Here is a 22,322-nt window from a genome sequence, read left to right on the forward strand (position 1 = left end):
GTTTTGGGCTCAGACTCTTGTACACAGAATCTTGCTGCATAATATAACCCTAAGGAGCAAAGGAAAAATAAGTTTGAATAATGAATAATAACCGCTTTGTTTCATGGACAAAATATTTCAGAGGATCATCATGGGCTTTAAGAGCAACAAAATGTGGATGTGAGTTGTAAATCCGACATTGTGAACATTGACTTTGGCAGTCTACCAGTCCCCTTCTTTTCTGTCATTGTAGGCGGTTGCAGTTCGTCAGTCACTCGTCAACTATTGATCTATAGAACAATGTAAAATCAGGATGTGTATAATGGCATGTCTCGCCTGACCAGAATGACCCGATAAAGCCCACAGGCTGAAATGGTGGCTTGTTAAATTTGCTTTCCATGCTAATATTGTTGCTTGAGTTGTGACCTCTCTGTTTGGCCATATCCATACAGACTTTTGAAGTAGGTGAAGTTATGCCGCAAACGTTGCTTTGCATCTACGTTTATCATGAAATGACCATTTATATGTACTGATTGCTTTCCCTCAGATGAGCGCATTATATTGCATTGCAATGTTTTTACAGTAATAATCACTGGTTGCACAATTGTAGCTCAAACATTTAGGGAAAAAAGAAGCTATCAAGGCCTTTGCACACCAAGTTTACATTGTTTGCATGCATGTTTTTTTTTTTCTTTTCTTTTTTTTTTCTTTCCAATGTATCATCTGAAAAAGATCTTTATGCACACAAAGCTGTGCACTGAGCTCAGAGTATTTTTTATTAATCTGTCCATCGTATATTTGTTCAACACGTAGCAAAGTGGAGTTGTCAAGGAATGAGGCTGATTTATGTGGTCCTTTCACATTTTTACAGGAGAAAATGAAAAGGAAAAAGGCAGGGTCAATTTGATAATCGAAAAAGCATCAAGTAGCGAACTTACCATGTACAATTTCAAGCTGTCCTGGAATTTGCCTGTCTGGAAATTCCACATCTCTGTACAGTTTTATGTTATAATGTTTTGTGCTGAAAGAAATTGAATCAGTCAGGTAACAGTTTAGATAATTTTACAATTGCATGACAACATCCAGCAAAAATTCCTTTTACATCCTGTGATGCCATTATTCTGTACATTATCTATAATTGTTACATTCTCCAGAATTTATTGTTATCCTATCAAAACATTTGCAAGTGCATTTGCACTTTTTGGTTTTCCTTATTGCATTTGTTCTTTTTTTACTGTCTTCGTGAGGAAAACAGATGTGAGATCAGTGACATTGTTTACCTTATGTCGACCGGTTGCATTGGTTCTGCAGTTGTGCCATGTCTTTGTCACGTCTCCTTTGGGATTTTCATAAGTTTCAGAAATGGGGCACCCTCAAGCAGTCTGTTCTGTAGCAATCACAATTCCAGTTGGCAGTTGCTTTAGGGCTTTCTTTTGTTTGTATAAGCTTATGGAAGACAAATTTCCAGCTCATACAGACATAAATATTTTTCATATATATATATATATATATATATATATATATATGAATGTCAATCTGGGAAGGTTATTTTTTGGTTTTAATTGCTGCATCAGAAGTCATGCTGCAGCATTTCCACTCCTCCCTGCATATCTTTGAGGAAAAATTAATAACCAAAAACATCATTAAATATTAATTTAATTTTAGCTGTCAATGAGCTTTTATACATCCATGGATGAAATTCATGCTCCAGAGAAAGCAGTCTGGCAAAGACTGATCTAGTGTAATAAATACATCGCAAGATGGAGAGAAGAGCCTTGAGTGAAATAGGACGTCATGAGCCTGCTGAACATTAGCTTCCCTCTGACATTGGGAGTGAGCTTCTGCTTCCTGGAAATACAGAAACTGGTTGTAAAGTAAAATGTTTAAGCCAATGTGACTTCAACGTTCTTTGAGCATTGTTTATTTTGCAAGATAATTGGCGTAATTTGACGGTAATAGTGATAAAACTGTTTATTTGTCTAACGTATGTTAATAAGGGCAATCAGTCATCACTTCATTACTTGATGTGTATGGTTGAGTTCACTCAGTCTTTCAGCCAAGACACTTAAAGCTGGTCACAGTAGCATTTAATCATTCAAAATGACTCACAGCCACTTCAGTCCAGATCATTTCATCTGTCTCGGCACCATTAAACCCAAAACACACGCGCCCAAACTGGATTTGACCAGGTGTCTTTGGAACAAGGAGAGTATATTGCCATTGGGGTGGATAGTGTACTTATTTCCTTTGCTTCATGACAATAGTGATTAATATCCAGGCAACAAGACACTTTCAATGAAGGACATCTACTGCTGCACTGGAGGACTTGGCCATATCAATAAATGTCCTTTGTCCTTCAGTTGCCACATCGCCTCTCCCCTTAAACAATCTTGCCGTGATGTGATACTGTGTCAGCTTTACTTACAGCTGAACTGTCAGTCAATGCTGCCCTGTGGAGAGTGGAGACAATGGAACCTTCAGGCTCCCTCTTCCTTCATTGTGTTATTGTGGGTCAACAGACCATTTGTGTTTCCTTTGTGCTCATGTTTTTTATTTTTTATTTATTTATTTTTTTATTCCTCTTCTTTTTTGTGACAACATTCAAGATAGTCTCTTTCTGAGGCGAGGGAAACAAATTCAAAACTAGGCTATCTCCGCCACGAAGCTCATTTTCCCTGTCATGAATTATGGCAACAATCACTGAAGATATAGGATTAGGCTGTGCATGTTTTATCAAGCTCCGGGTGCTGAGCTGAATGCAAAATATGCTTGGTGAATGTGAATCGAGATGCTCTTGATGAATTAAAGTTTAACCTTCACAAAACTGTAACAGTAGGAGAAAGTAATATTTACCTTTGCTCCACTGGAAGTTATGTCTTTTCTTTTAAATTTGTTTTTATGTGGGTTCATAAAACTGTGTCCGGGTTTTATTATAAACCATTGTCGGTTTATTCAGTTCTTAAACTCAAGTGTGGTGCTTATTGACGGTCAGATAAATGGGCATTTAGTTTGAACGGATGATGCCAAGCAGATTTGAATGCTGAAGGACTTTGGTGTTCTTGTCATTGGTGAAAAATAAACTTATTGGCTACGATCACGTTTTTTTAAAATTCGGAATTAACGTATTCTCCTATAAGTTTTCATGAAAATAATAATTCTGAATGGAGCAATGCACGTGACGTATGAAGTATACCAGAAGTAAACAAAGTTGGCTCCCTGCTTCTCGTCTTTTCAGTCATAACTTGTAAAAACTACATAAGTACCAGTTTCGCTGCTATTTTGATTGTAATTTTGAAGCACCAGCTCGCCATGAGCATACTACTTCACTTTTTGCAGCAACTGAGCAGAAGGATAGACCACCAAACACGGGAGGCAAAACAACATGCTCTTTAGCACTGGACAATGTAACAAGCGTTGCAGAATGACCGGAATTGACTTGGAGCAGAATTAAGGTTTACATGACAGAGGAATTAAAAAGTTTGGAATTAAAATGTGAATAAACCAGCCACTTACATGGGAATGAAGTTTAATTTGAATAAAAATTTGCATTAGGAATTAAATGTTTACTTAAGCGGAATTAATTTTTATTCAAAATTAAACAGGAAATAAAACTCCCATGTAAACACAGCAGCTGTTTTTTTTTTTTTTCATACAACTGGAAGTACATTTGTCAATGCACTCATTAGTGTCATTAGTTTAGTCACAAAAAAAACCTGATTTTATGGTTGGTTTTTTTTTGTTTTTTTTTTTTGTCTTGTTTATAATACTAAACTGTAATTGTCCATATTTATAAGCATTAAATTAAGCGGCGTTGTCTTAGTAATAGCTATTCAGTGATCATTAAAAGAATAAAAAGTGACCATGATAATTATCTAACAAGATATTCTCTTTGTTTAAAAAAAAAAAAAAAAATTCATCATTGATAATTGTAAAATATAATAATTCAGACATACAGTGAATATAACTCCAATCATAGTTGAAATCCACATAGATTTAAGAGAAATGTTAGTTTTGAGGTGATCAGACATAACAATACCGTTCTGCTAAACTGTTATGTTCATAAAACTGACCACCAAAGTTAAAACTTTGGTTTATCATATTCCAACTCAGCTTTTGGTACTTAATTTTTATTTCAACATTTCACTGGGGAATGTTGTAAACTTGTCATAAGATCATTTGCACCCTATCAGTTTGCATGCTGGTAAACTTAAATGAGCGCATTAAAGCACTGATTTATTGCACTTGCCTGAGAATACTTGACATTGATGTGTGTACTACTGTCATGTTGATGACATTTTATTTCATGATTAATTTTTTATTTTTATTTTGATGCATTAACCCAAGAGACCGGGACAGTATGTCATTACTTAAAACCACAAAACACTTGCTGGTATGGTTACCTTGTCTATAAAGCACGCTTATTTAGATGTGATTGCAATGGTAGCGTTGACATTCAAAGAACTGGGTAGCGCTTTACTTTAGTTATTTCCAGTTTTGGAATTTGATCAAGTTTGTAGAACTAATTTGCAGGTCAGTTTATTGACAAATCAAGGAAGAGACCAGAAGACCTTCTGGCATTACCACCATGGCGTTTATGTGCATGACAGCGCCGAACAGATGAGAATCGTACAGCCCAAATACTCGTTATAACAAAACTGTGTCAAACATCTGAGAAATCAGAACATTTTAGAAAGAAGTAAAGAAGCTACCTCTTTAAGTTTTTTGATACTTTTTATTATAATAATATTTGCCCTTTATCTTTGTGTGTGGATTGTCAGATACTTAAAGTGATTTCTGTCAGATGAAGCAGAGTTTACATGCGCTGACGTATCATTCCCAAATAAAACAGAGTAACTTTGAGATTGCCAGATGACATATGCTCATTAGTAACTGTGGGGCCTTTGTCTGATGTTGTCAGTCGGGATATCCGTGCTGCTGTCCATGCCGACAGGCATTAACAGAAATTAGGTGATTAGGACTTTCCACAGCAGTAATGGCGGCGCTGCAAGATGACTTAAAGCACAAAATGGCCACCAGATTCATCTATAGGAAGCCTGAAAAAGCTTTTTGCACAGTGGAAATAAAAGCTGTTTCTTCCCATCAACCAGTTAAACCCAGAAATGCCTATTAAGCCTAGACAGCCATTCCAGTGCTGTTTTTTTTTATTTTTTTTAAATTTTTTTTTATTAAATGGTAGAATGATTCTAGGATTTATCAGCTTATTAATGTCATTATTAATGTGACAAAAGTAGCAAATTAAAAGCATCACTAGTAAACATATGCTATTAAATGTTAAATTGTAACTCCTGCTTCATAACTGCTCAGGTAGTCCTGCGTTAAACTCATTTCCTTTAAGCCCTAGTCAAATGTTTTTCTCCCCCCCACTCCTTAAGTTAACACCCTTGGAGATCAGGCCTAAAGCTCTTTCCTTTGGGTTTAGAGTGAGATTGATGTTCTGTTTGTTTCTCTTACACTTCAGCTGTCTCTGAGAAGAAGCACTAAAACATCACAACATTTTGGGATAATTGGTGTTAAACCATGTTACCTGTTGTACGCCTCTTCCAGGTGCTCGCGATATGATAATTGAAAGCTTACTTTTTTAAAAAGTTTTTGCTGTTTTTTTTTTTTTTTTTTCCCCCAAAACAAATTTGATGAAATGAATCTGCATTATTGTTAAAATGACACGGGCAGCAAGTGTCAAAATTTGCCGTTAGTTATTTCATAGGACTCCTAGGGAGAAGATCTGCTGAGTTTAATGCTGTTTTTTTGGAGGCAGAACAGGAGTTCAGAGACTACCCTATCGATCCTGTTGACACGCTCCCCTTTAGGGAATGCAAATGTTTCTTTTCTTCAACACAAACATTCAAACCCTCGCAAGTAGTAGAACCCTAATTAACTAGGGATTTGAATACCATGGCCTTTTCATTTGACATTTTCATATTTCAGAAAGAGATTGTTTTACACTTCTTCAACAAAGACAACCCTCGCATTCATCAGTTATATAGGTTTTATGACGAAAGAGGCAACAGTTATATTTGTTAAACTTTTCAAATAAAACACCTCCTACTTGATCCCTAGATAATTCCAGACCCGCTGTAATATGAATTTCTGTGTAGCTGTTTATCTGTCAAACACTTGTGTGGACTCAAGGTAAGAAAAAAGCTGCTGTACGTTATTGTCACAGCCAACGTGAACCTCATAATACATGTGTTTGTCACGGCAAAGCAAACGTAACCCATGGTAACCACAAATCACTCAGGGATACCAAAGATCATCCATCCCCTCACCTAACACTCAGTATAAAGCAGGTTGGAGCTCCATAAATATCCAGCTCCCTCAACATCCGTATTCTTCAGACAACCATTTGTGATATTTTGATGTTTCGAATGAAAAACATTGTTACTTGATGTCATCTGGTTGAAATAAAAGTGGTGACTTTAAGGTGGAGAAGCTTCTGTGACAGTTAAGGCTGATTTTTTTTAATAAAGCAAAGTGTCAGCTTTTTCATTCAGTGACAAAAAAATGTGTCAGTTTAATTAGTGAATAATTTACTTTGACAATATTAATTTATTTAAAATTTTCTTTGGCACTGGCTTTAAAAAAAAAACAACTCAGCAGTAGCTGGTTGCTGTGGTAATTATGATGACTATTACAGGATGTAATAAATGGATTTTCTTGAGATAGATTGGCAAGACAGTTGAAGATGTTCCTCTGACCTGAAAAAACTTAGTTTGAAAATTTCCTGCATTCTCATATTTCATAGATAATGTAGTTAGGAGAATGATAGACATATTTTAGTACCCTGCTGGATATTAGTAATTATATGAATGCAATCTCTTTTTTTTTTTTTTTTTTTTGTCTGTCACTTGCAAAGTGCTAGAGTAGCTAATGAAGTGCAGATGGAATATTTATCTTAAATTCTGGAGACGTGGATTTTTATTGGACCACCTTTACTGGGACACACGATTGGCAGCTAAATGTCCAGATTGCATGATGATGTTAGCACTCAGCTGTGGTGGGCTGTATTTATTTAAAACCATTACCTTGAGTCTCAGCCAAGTAGCCCATCATTTGAATGCTGCTTTTCAGTCTTTGTTTGCTTCTGCTCCTGTGTGCTCTGGAGCACATGTTAAAAAGCTTTGAATTTGTTTTTCTACAAGTTTGGCTACACAAGGATGATTAGATCAGTGCCAAAGTGGCCTCACTGTGTGTGTGTGTGTGTGTGTGTGTGTGTGTGTGTGTGTGTGTGTGTGTGTGTGTGTGTGTGTGTGTGTGTGTGTGTGTGTGTGTGTGTGTGAGAGAGCGAGAGAGAGAGAGAGAGAGAGAGAGGGCAGAGGCAGAGAAGACCATTGAGTCCCCATAAATGAGAACGAGACTGAATGTCAAGGAGCTGTGGTCTGAGCAGATGTCATTTTCAAGAGTGATACGTTGCCATTGACAACTTGTACTGTAATAGTCTTGGAATCCCCTCTGGCTAATTGATGGTCATCTTATTTTAGCATGCCGTATGATTTCTTCCATCATAATTCCTCAAAAGTCTATCAGCAGCAACAGTTTTATAATATTTGGATCATTTATATTCATCAGTGATATTAGGGGTGAATTTAATCTTGTAAATTTGTTTTTCAGAAAAAATTGTACGAATTGGACTCCCAATGATTGTCTTTTAAACCACCTAACCACCATGTGCCTAACTGATATTTATGAGTTTTATTTTTGCGCGTGACAGAAAATGTAAGTGCAAGTTTAATGAGTTTGATAAGCGTGTGTCATTTTTTTCCAGCAAAAAGAAAAAACAGCAAGAGGAAACCGAGAATAGTCTGATGTGAGGCAGACGTTATACATCTTTCAAGCATTATATTTTAGCATGCTGTGTTCTGGGAAATTGTAATAAAAAATGACAGCTGCTAATGGATCATCATGAATTCCTTTAATAGAGCTTCATTGTGCATCATGTCTGCAGGAAAATGACTGATTTGTGAAAAGAAGTAATAAAAAAAACATGTATGAGATGTTAAAGTGATCTTAAGATGTTAAAGAACACTTGACAGCTATTTCAAGGTTAAAATGGGCTGTGGGATGCAGTCTATAGGCTGCTAGTGTTTGGTCAATTGGTGTTTGGAACAATCATTGAAATGGTGTTTTTTTTATTATATAAAGCCTGTTTTCACACCCGTTTTGCATTGCAAATATATCCTAATTAGGTTCATTCTGATTTTAGCACACCTGTGTAGAGGAGTGGTACGGCGTATTTACCTCTATTGTGCAGTAGATGTAACACACAAGTGAGTTAACAACAGAAGCTGTAAGAGCGGTATCAGGGACAATGCTAGTCATGGTTTTATCTATCGTTTCTAAATTCAGCCTTCAAGTATTGATTAGAGTCCAACATCAAAGAGCATTTAGAGAGGAAAGGAGGTCTTATGGCCCTGGGCAGGCATGACGAATCTGTTTGGAAGTGATGCATGCAAAGTCCCGGTGCAGCGTTTTTATTTATGGCTAACAGCGACCTGCAGGTTAGGTATTTTTCATCAGTACAAGGCACGCATTTTCCTACTGAGCCACATTTCTACAGGTATTTAATATGATTCCAAACATTTTAATGAATTTGCCCCAGTATTGTAGTTGTGTTTTATTGCCTGACAAGTATACTCTACCACTTTGCTGATGCTTTTCTCTAAATCACGTTACAGTAGCTGCACCATCATAAATTTTCAGGCTGGGTGGTCATACTGGCCAGTGATCAAATAACTGACCTGGTGGTATCTGTGTCAAGCTCCTAGATGGACCCATTTACATTACCAGTAATCAGCCATCCCCACTCAGGAGCACCATTAATGTGTGAGGGGTGTAATGCATCCAACAGAGGCAGCTGAATATATTTCAGAATCAATAACGAGACAATTCATGCAGGACTGCACACCATGCTTTGAAGAATGACCTCATAAGCTCTTGGCACTTAAGTGATCGAATTGCCACATATTGAAAATTGAAAACTCACTTTACACAGTAAATTTCCTCAGCATTGTCAGAGCTCTTATGTACAGTCCTGCCAGTCCACTGTGTGGACACAGATTTGAAGATTGTTTATAGTACTCTGTGCAGGGAACAAGCCGTAGCCGGTCTAAGAAGGATCACAAGCCTGATTTTGTGTAATCTTGTTAATGGTTTTCATCAGAGTCCCTGATGCACTCAATCAGTAATCACTCCAGCTATTTAATGCATTTAATTCACTGTACAAGCATTGGCCTGGAAGCACATTTAACGGCTGATTGACACAGTTAAGATTTACTGTATAATTTCACCATTTCTGAGGAGTAGCCATCCGCTGCAGATTCAGCCTGTCTCTACATGGCCATGTGAAGCTCCGAGCCCTCAGCAGGAAGTCATGCAGTTTTAATTCACAATCAGATTTGGCCAGACAATACAACGATTGTTCTTTACTGGCTTCTTTATAAATGAGAGTAAATGCCAGGATATGTCGTTTATTTATTTTCCCCCTCCTTTTTTCAATTTCTTTTTTGTATTCAAGGAAGGCCGACTACACTGGAGAGTCTCATCAAGACCTTTTTGCCCACATGCTCTTTCAAAGTGTGACACATTATATACTTTATGTCTCACTTATCGCTTGTGGTAAAAGGTTTAAGAACACTGTAGCACATGACACATCACGCTATTCAGGCCCCTTTTACCTTTTGACGTATGCAATATTGTAGAACAGACAAGGCCTATCTGCACAATACACCCTTTGTAGAGGAGCGAAAGTCTTTGGTGAATGCTGACATGAGCTGTGAGCGTGTTTAGAGTCGGTGACACATTTTGGATTTGATTATAATGAGATGGCCTTATCAAGTTTTTACTAGATCAGTTTCGACAAAAGACTGCAGAGGAACATAATAAGAAAGTCGAGCATGTCTCCTCTGCCCTTCCTCTAATTCTTCTCGCTTTGTTGTTCCAAGTTGTGCAAATGAAACGCAAACAAAAATGTTTACTGTTTGGGAGGAGATTCAAGGCTGCAATGCACACAATGCTCGCAAACCGCATGTGGTCGACGGTCTTTGTGAACTTTATTTAAAACTTGGTTTTGAGCTCCTGCCACGCCACTGCTTCCGACTGTCTCTTGCGTCTCACAGTGAATTAGAATGAGGGTGTTGGCATCCTATGTGGCATTGACAAACAACTTCGTATTTAGCATGCACTAGCATTTCCTGTCAATTAACATGATGAACACGAAGACTCGACAGGTGTGAACATGTACACAGATAGGCTCATGAAAAAATGACGAAGACAAGATGCGAAGGGTTTTTTTTTCTTTTTTTTCTTTTTCTTCTTCTTCTTCTTCCTCCCTTCCAGTCGAGGAAGGTTTTGTAACACTTGACTAATTGGCTTAATTTTACTTTAACATGGCTTCATTTTTGTGGCCCAAGGATGCTGATGGAAGCCTCTTTGCTGAAACTGCTCATTTGCGTTTAGCTGTGTGGGTCTAAATATCTGCATTGGGATTTGAGTTGTTGTGTTATTATTTCATAGTTTGATGTTTTAGCCCTAAGGCCCGGCTCCCTCTGTGATGTATCTCTGGCTGATCTTGGCATTTCTCATGTTCCCGAGGTCCTTGGTGTGACTGGAACACTTCCGGGGATATCTTGCTACATTTCCTACTCTCCCGACGAACACATGCGCTCACAAGACCAAGCTCCACTTTTTTCCTTTCTGTGCTCCCCTTGCTCAGCCACAGAGACCGATTTTTACTGTCATTATCGTTTTTCTTTTTGCTTCCACTGTGGCCTGGGCTCTAATGGTGTTTTAACTAAGCTTCATGCACTGCAGAGAGACTGAGGTGTTTGGTATATATAAAAAAAAAAAGAAGCATATTTGAAATGTAAGTGTGCTTGTCATAAAGATGTTCGTCAACAGAAAGCAGAGCAGATGTCCTTACGTTTTCACAGTTGATTCTATGCATTGGAGATGAGTTTGCTCTACACAGCAGCTGTCGTCCTCTATATGCACATTTTTCCCCTCATACATAGCAAATTTGTATCAAGAGTCCATCCTTTATGTGCACATGATGCCTGAGAAAACACAATTCTGTTTAGCATTATTTAAGACAGTAAAATGTAAACGCTGTTTAGACTGTAGTTTTTCTAATTAGTCAAGTTAATGACATGCGTTCTCTCTCCCTCTAATTAAAGGGACAAGTTGAGAAGTGGGGATGGGTGACGGGCATGAGCCGCGCTGCCCTCGCTCACAACACTGCTGTCAAACTGTCTGTATGTATCCTGAATGTAAAGCAGGACAATGCTGAAGGAGAATGTGCAAACTGTAACGGCACTGACGGATGTTGTTGGAAAGAATCCACTTTATTTAAAAGACACAATTCATCACATCGCCTTCATTAGGCACGTGGATGTGATGGGAAAACACGTTTTTCTTCTGGGATGATGCCTGGAGATATGCTTTTTTTTTTCATTATTTTTGCAAGGTAGTAGAAAGAGTCTGTATATGAAATAGTGGAAGCGAGCTAATGTGTTTTCTTTTTTTGTAATAGATGGATCTTCTCTCAGTGATAATGGATTTACATAAAGTAACACCAAAGCTGTGTGACTACAGTAGAAGTATTTGTCTTTTGCTGTCTTATGGTTAACATATTCCAAGAAAAAGACAAACCCAGGCATGGATGGATCCTGTGAACATTGCCTTGAGATGATTAACCTGGATACAGTGCCGTGCCGGAGACCTCAATCTTTTTTTTTTTCTCTTTTTTTTCTCTCAAAATCAATTAAAAATACATCAGTGAGCTGAGCCGTTTTTCTTTCATCACATGCTCCTTCATGACCATGAGCACAGGCACTGTAGTTTATTTTGAGTCAATCCCACATACATTGTCCTGCTGCAGTAAATATTTATTAGCATACCAAATCCATGCCTGAAAATAATCCAGTACACTGTTTACCTCTCCAAATGAGTAACGTTCATTGGCTGTAAAATGGCAGCACTCGGATTGCTTCAGGAAATTATTTAACCTTCTCTGAAAGAAAAACTGTATTTGTGACAATTTAAAAAAAAAAGAGAAAATCTGTCCTTTTGCTCAGATCTGAGGTGCTGGTATGTGGACTAAAGATTGCTGCATGCTTTCAGAGGATTTGTTTATCATTTCCAACAAATAAAATATTAACAACCTCATTTTTTAAGGGATAATGCTTTTACAGAGGATAGATAGGAATAAAGATAAGCACATGCCTTGTGCACAAAACCTGCTTTTAGATTTCATGTTATTATTGTTAAAACATGTCATAAGGAAAAAAAAAAAAAGGCCTCAGACTAAAGTAGTTTCTTTAGCTTGCTTAACATTCGATGCTCTTTTTGCTTTCAGTTGTGCACGAATCATGATTGTATTTTTTTTTTTTTTATGGTATCAAACCTTCAAGTAGTTTTCTGTGTTGATAATAGGTGAAGTACTTTTACTCTTTGAGTTGCCATTAAATGAGTTGAGTAAATTTACTAATCAAGTTCATATAGTGTATGTAGATGTTGAAATTTACCTGCAAATTGCAACTCGGGGTGCATTTGAGAGCTTAATAAATCCCCCAGTAATCCTTCTGGTGACGTGGATGTGCCAGCCTGGCTACCCCTCACATATCTGAGGCTAAAACTGGTGATTGATATTTTAACTCTGTCCCCCAACGACTAATGCAAGTTAAATGCTCCTGTGGTTGTTGTTAGGCGGCTGTTTTTCAAGGGCTCTCAGGGGTTCTTGGCTTGTTGTTGCGTGTGATATTATGGAACAAATAGTAGGGCTTAATGGTAGTGTAGATGATTTAACTGCCCTCGGGGCGATGGAAAAAGGAAAATGATTTAGCAGGAATATACAGCGTACAAAGTGTTTTTCTGTAGCTGTTTAGAGACCTTTTCTTCATCCTCGGCTTCCGAAGAAAATAATCAACGAATCCAAGACAAAACCAGCTGTGTGTGATGGCTCAATGTAAACTACCCGTTAAGCGAAATGATTCACCCCATGCTTTCCACATTTCACGTGTACGGCTGTAGTTTGTGTGCAGCACAGCTCTCTTCGGGCTCCTTCAGGCTCAGCCATGACTGTGTTGTCTGCTCTGCTCCATCAGAAATGCTGTGGCTTTAATCCTTTGCCCACAGGGGAAGGCTGACATGGATGTGTGTAAACTGTTGACATGGTGCTGTCTCCTATGCTCTCTGATCAAAGACAGTGCAGCCCTCCTGTTTCACAACCTGCCTTCAAATATGCTGCAAGTCTCACTCTCAGATATCCCCTTCCTCACTGGTTCGCGCCTTATGTTAACCCAGGTCTCCTCGCGGAAAATCAGCACATCTGATAATAATAACAAAGCAGCCATTTACGACTGTGCTCATGTCGCCTCTGTGACCTCCCTTTGAGCAGGGAATTTGATTTGGGGGAAAAGGTGTGTGAACGGCCTACGCCTCAGTGGAAACCATTTTAAGAAATGGCAAAGCACCGACGTTAAGTGCAAGAAGAGATTTGGCTCGATGTTGTGCTTACTTTAATTAATCCTCGGTAATGATGCAACTATTAGTAAGAGCTCAGCTCATCTTAAGTGGCTGGAGATGTATGTGTGTGTGTGAGATGGAGTTTGCATTAGATGTGTGGAAATGCTGATCAAGCCAGTTTAAATGAAGGTGGTCTTACCTTCAGGAGTCAGGGGACTTCTACCGCCGTTCTAAAGTTCCCTTAAAGCTCACAAGGCGACCGACGAGTGAAATAGAAACTTGTTGTCATGGTTACAACATCACAATGCAGTTCTGCATTTTATACAATAAGAACTGGGGAATGGAGATTTTAAAGAGTTTGATTTTTGGAAGAAATTATAAAAACAAAAAACCACACACACACACACACACACACACTCTTTGTTAAACTACTGTTGTGTGAGATTGAGCTGATACCAAGACGAGTGTTCTGGTGAGTTTAACGTGTTTTGGATGTGAGCTCGACTGCGTGTTTGTAGAGGAGTGGATGTGAAGACGCAGTTTCAGGTTTCAGTGTGCATCGAGGTATTTGAAAAAGAATGTAATATTGAAATGGATTCGGAAGCAATGTCGTAGCAAGCAACGCTGTTTTTTTTGCCCCCAATTGAGTCTTGAAGATTGTCATCTTTGGTTTTGTTTGAGCTTTTCCTGCTGTTCTCTTCACGCAGAAACAATCTGCCTTCAAAATTGTTTGCATCCTGCCAGCATCAGGGTGCCAATATTAGCCAGTCTCCAGGTTTTCAATGCTACAGCGAGTTTTGACTGCTTAAAGAAACTCCAAACTCTATTGTTTTGCACCTGATTGACAGCGGCTTCAACTAGACATTCTCTTCTCCACTGGCACCGACTGCATCCGTTTCAGAGCACATTTCCCCCCAGTGAGTTTGAATGTTGCATGTCTGAGGCGACGCTCAGGGGAGTGTGTGTATGCTAAAGGACATTTTATGCCCCTAGCATTCGCTGTAATTCTGTTGACAGTGTTTGATTTTCTTTCAGGCAATTTTTCATAAAAGTTAAAGAGACATTTGTGCCTAAAAGATACGGAGGCTGAGTGTCTACACCCCTGGTAGCAAAGCCTGTCTGCATGTGACTAATTTGAGTTTTCATCAAGAGGCTTGGTAGGGAAGCTGTTTTGACATTAGTATAAGCATGCATGCATATATTGTGTATATAGTGTCCAGCTTAAACCCCCCCCCTTCCCAAATGAGTTGCTGCTGTAAAGGTTTTGACGGATTGTATCTGTAAGGGGGCATGAAGCAATCCGATTGGCTGGAGGAGAAGCTCCTCTTGTTTTTCTGCAGAGTCCTGATGGTGGTGATTACCACCCATTAATGCTTTGTGTCAACTGACAGCACCTGGGCTGAAAGCATGGATGTTTTCCTTTTTTTTTTTTTTCTCCTCAGGTCATCCTCATTGTTGCTTTGCTTTCTCTTTGCAGCAAGGCTGTGAGATTATCCAGTTCGGCAAAGCTGTTATATGTCAGACTACTCAGTCAGCAGAGGGAAGGGAAGATATGATATAGATTTATTAATTGGTCAGCTGATGGGGTGATTATTAGTCATTCTGAGGTGTTTGCCAATAGCTCTGTGATATTTCGCAAAGCACATAATTGCAGCCTTGTCAGTGTGGCCAATGTGGAACTGTATACATTTTATTTTTTTTAGTACATATGGACATTTTTTTAGTTTTATTTTTTGTTTCAGGCTCCCAGTTTCAACCTTAGATTGTACTTTGTGTGGAGTCTGCATGCTCTTTGCTCTTTCTTTGGTTGGGTTAGTTTTCTCTAGCTAATCCTTTTTTTTATCGTTGCGTAGTCTATGTATATTAGGCTAAATGCACCTTAAGTGTGAGTGTGTGCACTCGGGTTGAGTGGAGAGACACACAATCCAGGAATTACTTTTGATTCTCACCCAGTGGCAGGTGGAATAGCCGCCAGCCTCCTCTTGACCCTGTACAGATGAAGCGAATAAAGAGGATGGAGGGATGGATGGAAGATATTTATATTAGAATTTGTCCGTCGGCCATCCTAGTCTCTAAATATGCAGCAGGAGCCTTTGAAACACCTGTCCTGGTCAGAAGTTATCATTGAGAAAAGTATGTTTCCGCCACCTACATCTCCGGGGGTCCCGGCAGAGAGTAGCAGCCATTCGAGAGAAGAGTAAGAGGCACAGTTGTTGAGCGTTGCTATCAAGACTGCAGATGGGTAAATTTTCTGATCTACAGTTGTGATTGCAAACACTGATTTGGATGAATCAGGAAAGAGGCATTTAAATATTCGATGCCAGTTTTTAGTCGCGTGGGCAATTTATCGATGCTCGTTGGCTACGTGCTAAGATAAAAACTTTATATATTAAGTATGACGCACAGTGGCTTATTGAGACAGAACAACAAGCCTTTTTCCATCTGTTTGTACTAATTGTTTGTGTTAAGGAAAAAAAAACCTTTTTTTTTTTCTCCTTGTGACTTTTCTGACCTTTATCTCCGCCCTTCACAGTCGCATCGGGTGACCAGATTCGCCTCACTGGAGGCAGCCATCCTGGAAATACAGGCGTAATGAGGGAGAGGAGGACAGCTGGTGACCCCTACTGGTCCTATTCAGGTAAGCTCTCATTTATGCTCCAGTCAGAGCTTACAACAGGAAGGAAAATGGCTCACCCTCTTTCTGACTTGCCTGTCATTTCCCTATTTTTGTGTGATGTTTTTCCAGCAGCCCTTACTCCCTTCTTCACAGCTGTAGCCAGAAGGGTTGATTTAAACATTTTAGTATTCACATAATAGCATACCTGTGCTGTATGTTTTTATTGCTCTTAATAACAGTAATTAAAGTAATGCATTTGGGAGAGAAACACTGACATGGCAAAGCGAGTTAATGTTCAGGCTGCTAATGGCAGATTATTATATTGTAGCCTGCAATGTTTTACTGGAAAGAATCAATCAACTTAAAATGGATTTATTTGAAAGGTATTGGGTTAAGAATACAGATTCTATGTATTAAGACAGGTAAGGAGCAATCTTTGTATATATTATTTAATTGTAAACTTGCATCCAATTTGGATTTTTTTTTTTTTTTTTTGTTATTTAATAGCTTTTTATAAAAATACACAAGTTTTCAGATGGCGATTACGGCTTCCACTGTGCCATATTTTTTATCTGCAACTGTTTTAAGAATGCTGTGATTTGTTAAAAGATAAAAAAAAAAAATAGGGGGAGAAAAAGTTTAATCAGAGGGACAGGAGGCCAAGCTGTGAAAAATGCGGCTGTTAAAATTCCTGTCGACATTATTGATGATATGCATGGCTTCAGTGTCAATGTCGGCGTGTTTGGGAATTTTGCGTTGCTGCCTCTTCTAATTTTTCAGTCATCTACCTTTGCAAATTGGAAAGATTGATGAATGTGGCAATCCAGAATAAACAGTGTGATGTATGCTCTAATGGATGATTCATCATGTGCACTCATATGTTTGTAAATGTTTTCACTGGCACATATCAGCACATGTATCTTATATCTGTGGATTTCAGGTGATAGTAGGGGAGGTGCTACAGCTAAGTTATAAGCTTTACATGACCAAAAGTCTAAAAATTCAAACATTTGACAGGTTTATGTATATGAAATGACTACTTTAAGCATTGTATTACAGGAAATCTAGTTTTTGCAACTAAAAGTTTGAGGTTTATATATTTTAATTGACAGAACATAAAACATTTACTTTATTACTTTTTTAATTAGTTTAAAGTGTGAAGGTACCTTAAAGTTTCAGTCTTTGTAATGGGAATCGGAATCTAAATTGGTATTTTAATTATGACTGTTGTATATTTTTTCTTTATTATAATAGTGTTATTACAAAGATCACAGACTATGAAACCATGAATAATAAAAGTAAATACATTTTGTGGCTATAAATACATTTTGTACTAAATCTTCTAAAAGATTGTAGCAAGATGTTGTTGTTTTTTTTACAAAATTTTTTCATTTTATTGAAGTGGGCCTTTTCCATGACTTTCTCGAATGCCTGTGGACTGATGTGGGTGTAGCATGTGTGCTTGCATTCTCTGTCAGTTCATTTACATGACACCTAGGAAGCATTGAGTTACTGTTAGTCACACTAAAACCAGGCTTTCATAAGCATCCCATTCTCGCTGATGTGATACTAAATTGGGTTTCTTACAGCTGGTTAACACAAACAGATAATGCAGTGGGGGGGGCGATGACAGACAATTACATCTGCAAGTTTTTTGGTTTTTTTTGCAGATTATGGGTTTTGACCTGGAACTAACGGAACAAGTCAGTAAACAGAGGAAGAAGAAGCTGGTAGCAGCACTGAGCCACGAGGGGAAAGCATGCACTTCATTTGTAAAGAAATAAACTGTGCCGCATGTATAAAATGTGCAGAGCTGCAAAGCTCTTCAGTTTACCACTCAAAGTGAAACTGATTTGCCGCAGGCTACATTGTCGGCTGTTTTGCTCTGTGACTTTATATCATCCATTTAAGGCCTAATGCTAACATTCAGAAACGGAGCATATCTTCAGCTATTGTAGCAGAGTTCGACATTGCGAAGTGAATGAATCTGTTTGTTGTGCTTTTACACTGGGACACGGAAGGAAGACATTTAAACCGCCTGGCAGGGTTTTAATTATTGCTTGATTTAACTGTGCATAATGTACCTCAAACCTTTTTTCCACCTCCTGGAGCACAGTGTAAGGTTTAGCCTTGAAATGAAGTCCAGTGTAAAGAAAGGACTTTGAGCTCCACAGATTGCAACACAACACAGTGATCTGCTGAGTGCCTGGGAGATCGTTGCCATGATGCAACACTGTGATAATATTTGGGCCGTTTTTTGTTTTAAAAGGCCACAGGTATCATTAAGGGTTTTCTTACACACCTACATGGGGAGGTTTTACTGTAAGAACACCGCAGCTCTCATCCAACACGTACCAAAACTGGCTTCATGTCACACAACAGATGGATGTATGTTTAAACAGAAAGGGTGCACGCTATTTTGGAAAACACATAGTTACAGCAATATTAATATCACCAAAGGCTGCTTGCTGTGCAATAAATGATCGGCTATGGACCTTTTTGACGGCTGACATTTTGAGCTGAAATATTCCAAGCGCAGTGCAATAAAGAGAGCTGCACCCCACTTAGAAAATATGCATAAAGCAGAATCTCTACTAACCAGCATGCATAGAGGTACTGAAGTGGCATGCAGCAGGCCATGCGCTTACGTCACATACTGACATGTTATTTGCATATTGCAAGTCATAGATCACGTTTTCCTAATATCATGCTGCCCTACTTTTAGAGAACGTTTATTAACCTATGGCTACTTACTGAAAGCATAATAGGCAGCAGTTTTCATCAAGTCGTATGTGTTTTCTGCTCATATGATTACTGCGTAATCCTATTGCAACATGCTCTACTTTGCCCTTCCAGTACATGTGTTTACGAAGGCTCGAACAGACCACAGGGTTTATTTTTTATTTGATTTTCCTTCTGGTGTGGGTGGCGAGCATTTCTGATAAGCATGTTCTTTCAGAGTACTACTTCTCATGCAGCCATACACTTCCACACTAATGCAAACACAGCCCTCTGTTGCCCATCAAACAGTTCCAGTGGGAAATTTGGGTTGTGTGCTTTGATCGAGGGCACCTCACTGAAAGAGCTCTGGGAGGGGGCACTTGTATTTACAGGTCCGAAAACACCACCTTGCAAATAACAAGCACGGCCCCTCTGCTACAGGAGTGCGTCACGGCTGTGAAAATCATTACACTGATGGAATATTTTGTCTTTTGCGCTGCGGTTGTGAGCCCCGGAAAATCAGGGTTTTAGGCAAGAAAATTGCGCAATTCACTGTGGAAAAACGAGCTGTGCTTACTTTGGACTCAGGTTTGTTTGATATTCACGTCACTCCTGTTGGTGGTCTTCAGCTCCCTTAGTTGTCTGGTCGAGGCAGTGAAAGACTGTCTGCTTTGACTATCCAAGCATGACAGCTCTCTCACAACGTACAAGGTATGTGGGGCCCATAATAAGAATCTTAATCACTTTAAACATGCCTTTGTTTTCTGGAATCCTCTGTGCAAAGGACTCTTCCATAAATAGTCAACATTAATCACCTTTCTGCATCTGTGTGTTTTATCTGATGAAGAGATTAAACTCTTTCAGTTCTTTGATGAGGAGAGGATTTTAATGGTACAACACTGTGGCAATACATACTTTTTGGTCTGTGCTGCTGCTTGTGGTTTAAAGTAGATATGGCAGCAAGCTTAGTAAGTGATGATGAGATAGCCACCGGGGCTTGGCTAAGGTAGTTAAATACCAAAAACCTGATTCAACTTATGTGATTTTCTCTTTTATTTCTACATGAGTTTAAATAGCAGTGGCAGTGTTCATATCTAGCTTTTAATGTGTGTAATAAGAGCTCTTGTCCATTTTCCCTAAATACCACTGCATGTTTTTCACTGTAAATGCATTACATTTCTCTCATCTTCATTTTGTGTGTGTGTGTGTGTGTGTGTGTGTGTGTGTGTGTGTGTGTGTGTGTGTGTGTGTGTGTGTGTGTGTGTGTGTGTGTGTGTGTGTATGTGTGTGTGTGTGTGTGTGTGCGCTCTTTGCATTGTAACTGTAATTATGTTCTCATCCTTGATTTGTCAAGCAGTCTCTGACCGCTAATTCAGTTAGTCTGAGTTCAGACTCCAGAGGGGAGGACTATGATGCAAAAAAAAAAAACAAAAAAAAAAACACACAGCTAGTCGTTTGGTTTGCTGGCTTTACAAAACCTAAACTCACACTCCGAAATCTCATCTTTCCCTCGGTCTGTGCATGCACACGCACACACAAAAAAGGGGGTTTACTTCACCACGAAACATGCTAATCACCTGAGACTATGCAGAATATGAGTGGGCTGATTTTAATGTAGAAGTGTGAAAGCTGTTCGTATTATTACAGAACAACTTATTACCTGCTTTCCGTTTATTTTATTTCAGTTTAAGAGCTGCAAGTGAAGTTAGAACTGACGGTGACCCATAATGGTGTGCATAGGACTTAACCATCAACCAAATAAAAGTGAATTTCTAATGATTGAATAGTCTGATATTCAGGCCTATGCTAATTAATTTCTTGTCCACAGCCTACTTATTAATCAGGACAAGGTATAAAGAGTCATTCTGGATCACCAACTGAAAGCGTGACTATATATATATATATATATATATATATATATATTGTTTTACTGTAACTGGTGGCAACTACAACAGTCTCAGCCGGTTTGATTCATGTATTTTTAGAGTTAATATACTTGCAAGTTCTAAAGTTAAGCGTGCATTTAGGGGGGATGGTGTTTAGTTAGAATTCAAATCCATGTTTGGTCAGATATGTATTTCAAAAGCATGAAAGATGTAAGCGAATCGTGATTAAATCTGCCAAATGAACCAGCAACATTAGATCAGGTTCTAAATGTGGAATTATAGTTTACTTTTTGAAGATGATGGTTAAATAAATTATTTTCTGTCGGCTATCTGACAATCAAACATTTATTCAACAGATGGTGGCGTTCACATTATTTACCGTGTCAGACAAAAACTTCCACAACTTCTTTCTTATGACATTTAAATGTTCTTACAGCCTGATTTTTCTGTCTGTAATATAATTACAATCATAATAACTTAAAGAATGCAGCTCTTTTATTTTACAAGATGACTTAATCCAAAACTGCTCCAGAGCAGGTTATGGTTGCATCATAAGTTACCATGGTGATGTAACCAAGTGAACAGACCTTTGTAAGATCGCAAACCCTCACTTTCAGCTTGTTAAATCGCTAAATCTCGCTTCATAGTGCAACCTTCTGCAGGACTGTCTGAATATTCCGGTTGATCCCCCCCCATTTTTAATCTGAGACATCACACTTGGGTTTTAGTCACGGCACATTTTATTTTCTTGTCAAATTTCATGCTGTGCATTTTTCACTTGAGTAATTGTTGTGTAAATCTTTGAAGACAGATGTGCAGATTTAGTATGTATATTTTGTAATGTCGTGGGAAGACATTAAGCTTTGAGTTGTGGTGTTTGTTCAGAGTTGCATGCATGCTTAACAAGAGGGAGGCTGGCATTTGCAGGAAGATTGGCCATCTTACTAGCTTAAAAACAAAAAAAACAAAAAAAAAGAGAAATCTTTTGAGTTTTATGTTAGAGGGTGGCCAAAACACAAGCAAACATTTGGTCTGGTATCTGGTTGGCAGGGGTTGATTTTTGAACATTCATTTCAGGCCTGTGCAGACCACCGATTCCTGCTAGTAAAGGCAGCTGGCTGATTGTACTGAGAAAAAGGGAAGCATTGAGGGAACACAGAAATGTCCATTACTTTGGGAATGTAATTAGTGGCTAAGGCTGTGAATAGGGGACAGACAAGCGTGCCTTAGCAGCTAAATGGTTATTAAGGGCATTTGCTCTGTGCAAGTGAGTGTAACCAAAATGCACGCAGTAGGGTTAGCCTCAAGCTAGAAGGTACTGGTGCAAGGCAGGCTTCATCTCTGTAACATATAGAGGAATGAGCCCTTGCTTACCTCTCGCTGCGTAGCTGTCTAGCGCACACTGTTCTGGGAGAGAGCCGTTTGAAGAATGTGGGACGATATGAGCCTGAGAAAGTAGAGCAAAAACAAAAGAAACTCAGTAAAAATACAAAAGTTTTTTTTTTTCTTTAATTCCTCCTTTTCTTCGGTGGAATAATGTTACATGTATATGTTGTGCAACTATAGCGAACAATTTAAATTTCATGCATCGCTTCCAAAAGTTTGTTCAATTTTATTATTTTAATTATAGTATAACTTTG

At 38.6% G+C, this 22,322-nt stretch overlaps 1 protein-coding gene across 2 annotated transcripts in view; it reads left to right on the forward strand.

Moving 5' to 3' along the window:
* Positions 1–22,322, forward strand: part of ca16b (carbonic anhydrase XVI b) — a 107,886-nt gene that overhangs the window by 7,761 nt on the left and 77,803 nt on the right. For both annotated transcript variants that reach the window (XM_079242959.1, XM_079242960.1), the window contains exon 2: positions 15,992–16,096. In XM_079242959.1, the coding sequence (XP_079099085.1) occupies positions 15,992–16,096 (105 nt within the window). The remainder of the gene's footprint in view (positions 1–15,991; positions 16,097–22,322) is intronic.

The sequence above is a fragment of the Telmatherina bonti genome, assembly GCF_933228915.1.
Source record: "Telmatherina bonti genome assembly, chromosome: 6".
In the NCBI taxonomy this organism is placed as follows: domain Eukaryota; kingdom Metazoa; phylum Chordata; class Actinopteri; order Atheriniformes; family Telmatherinidae; genus Telmatherina; species Telmatherina bonti.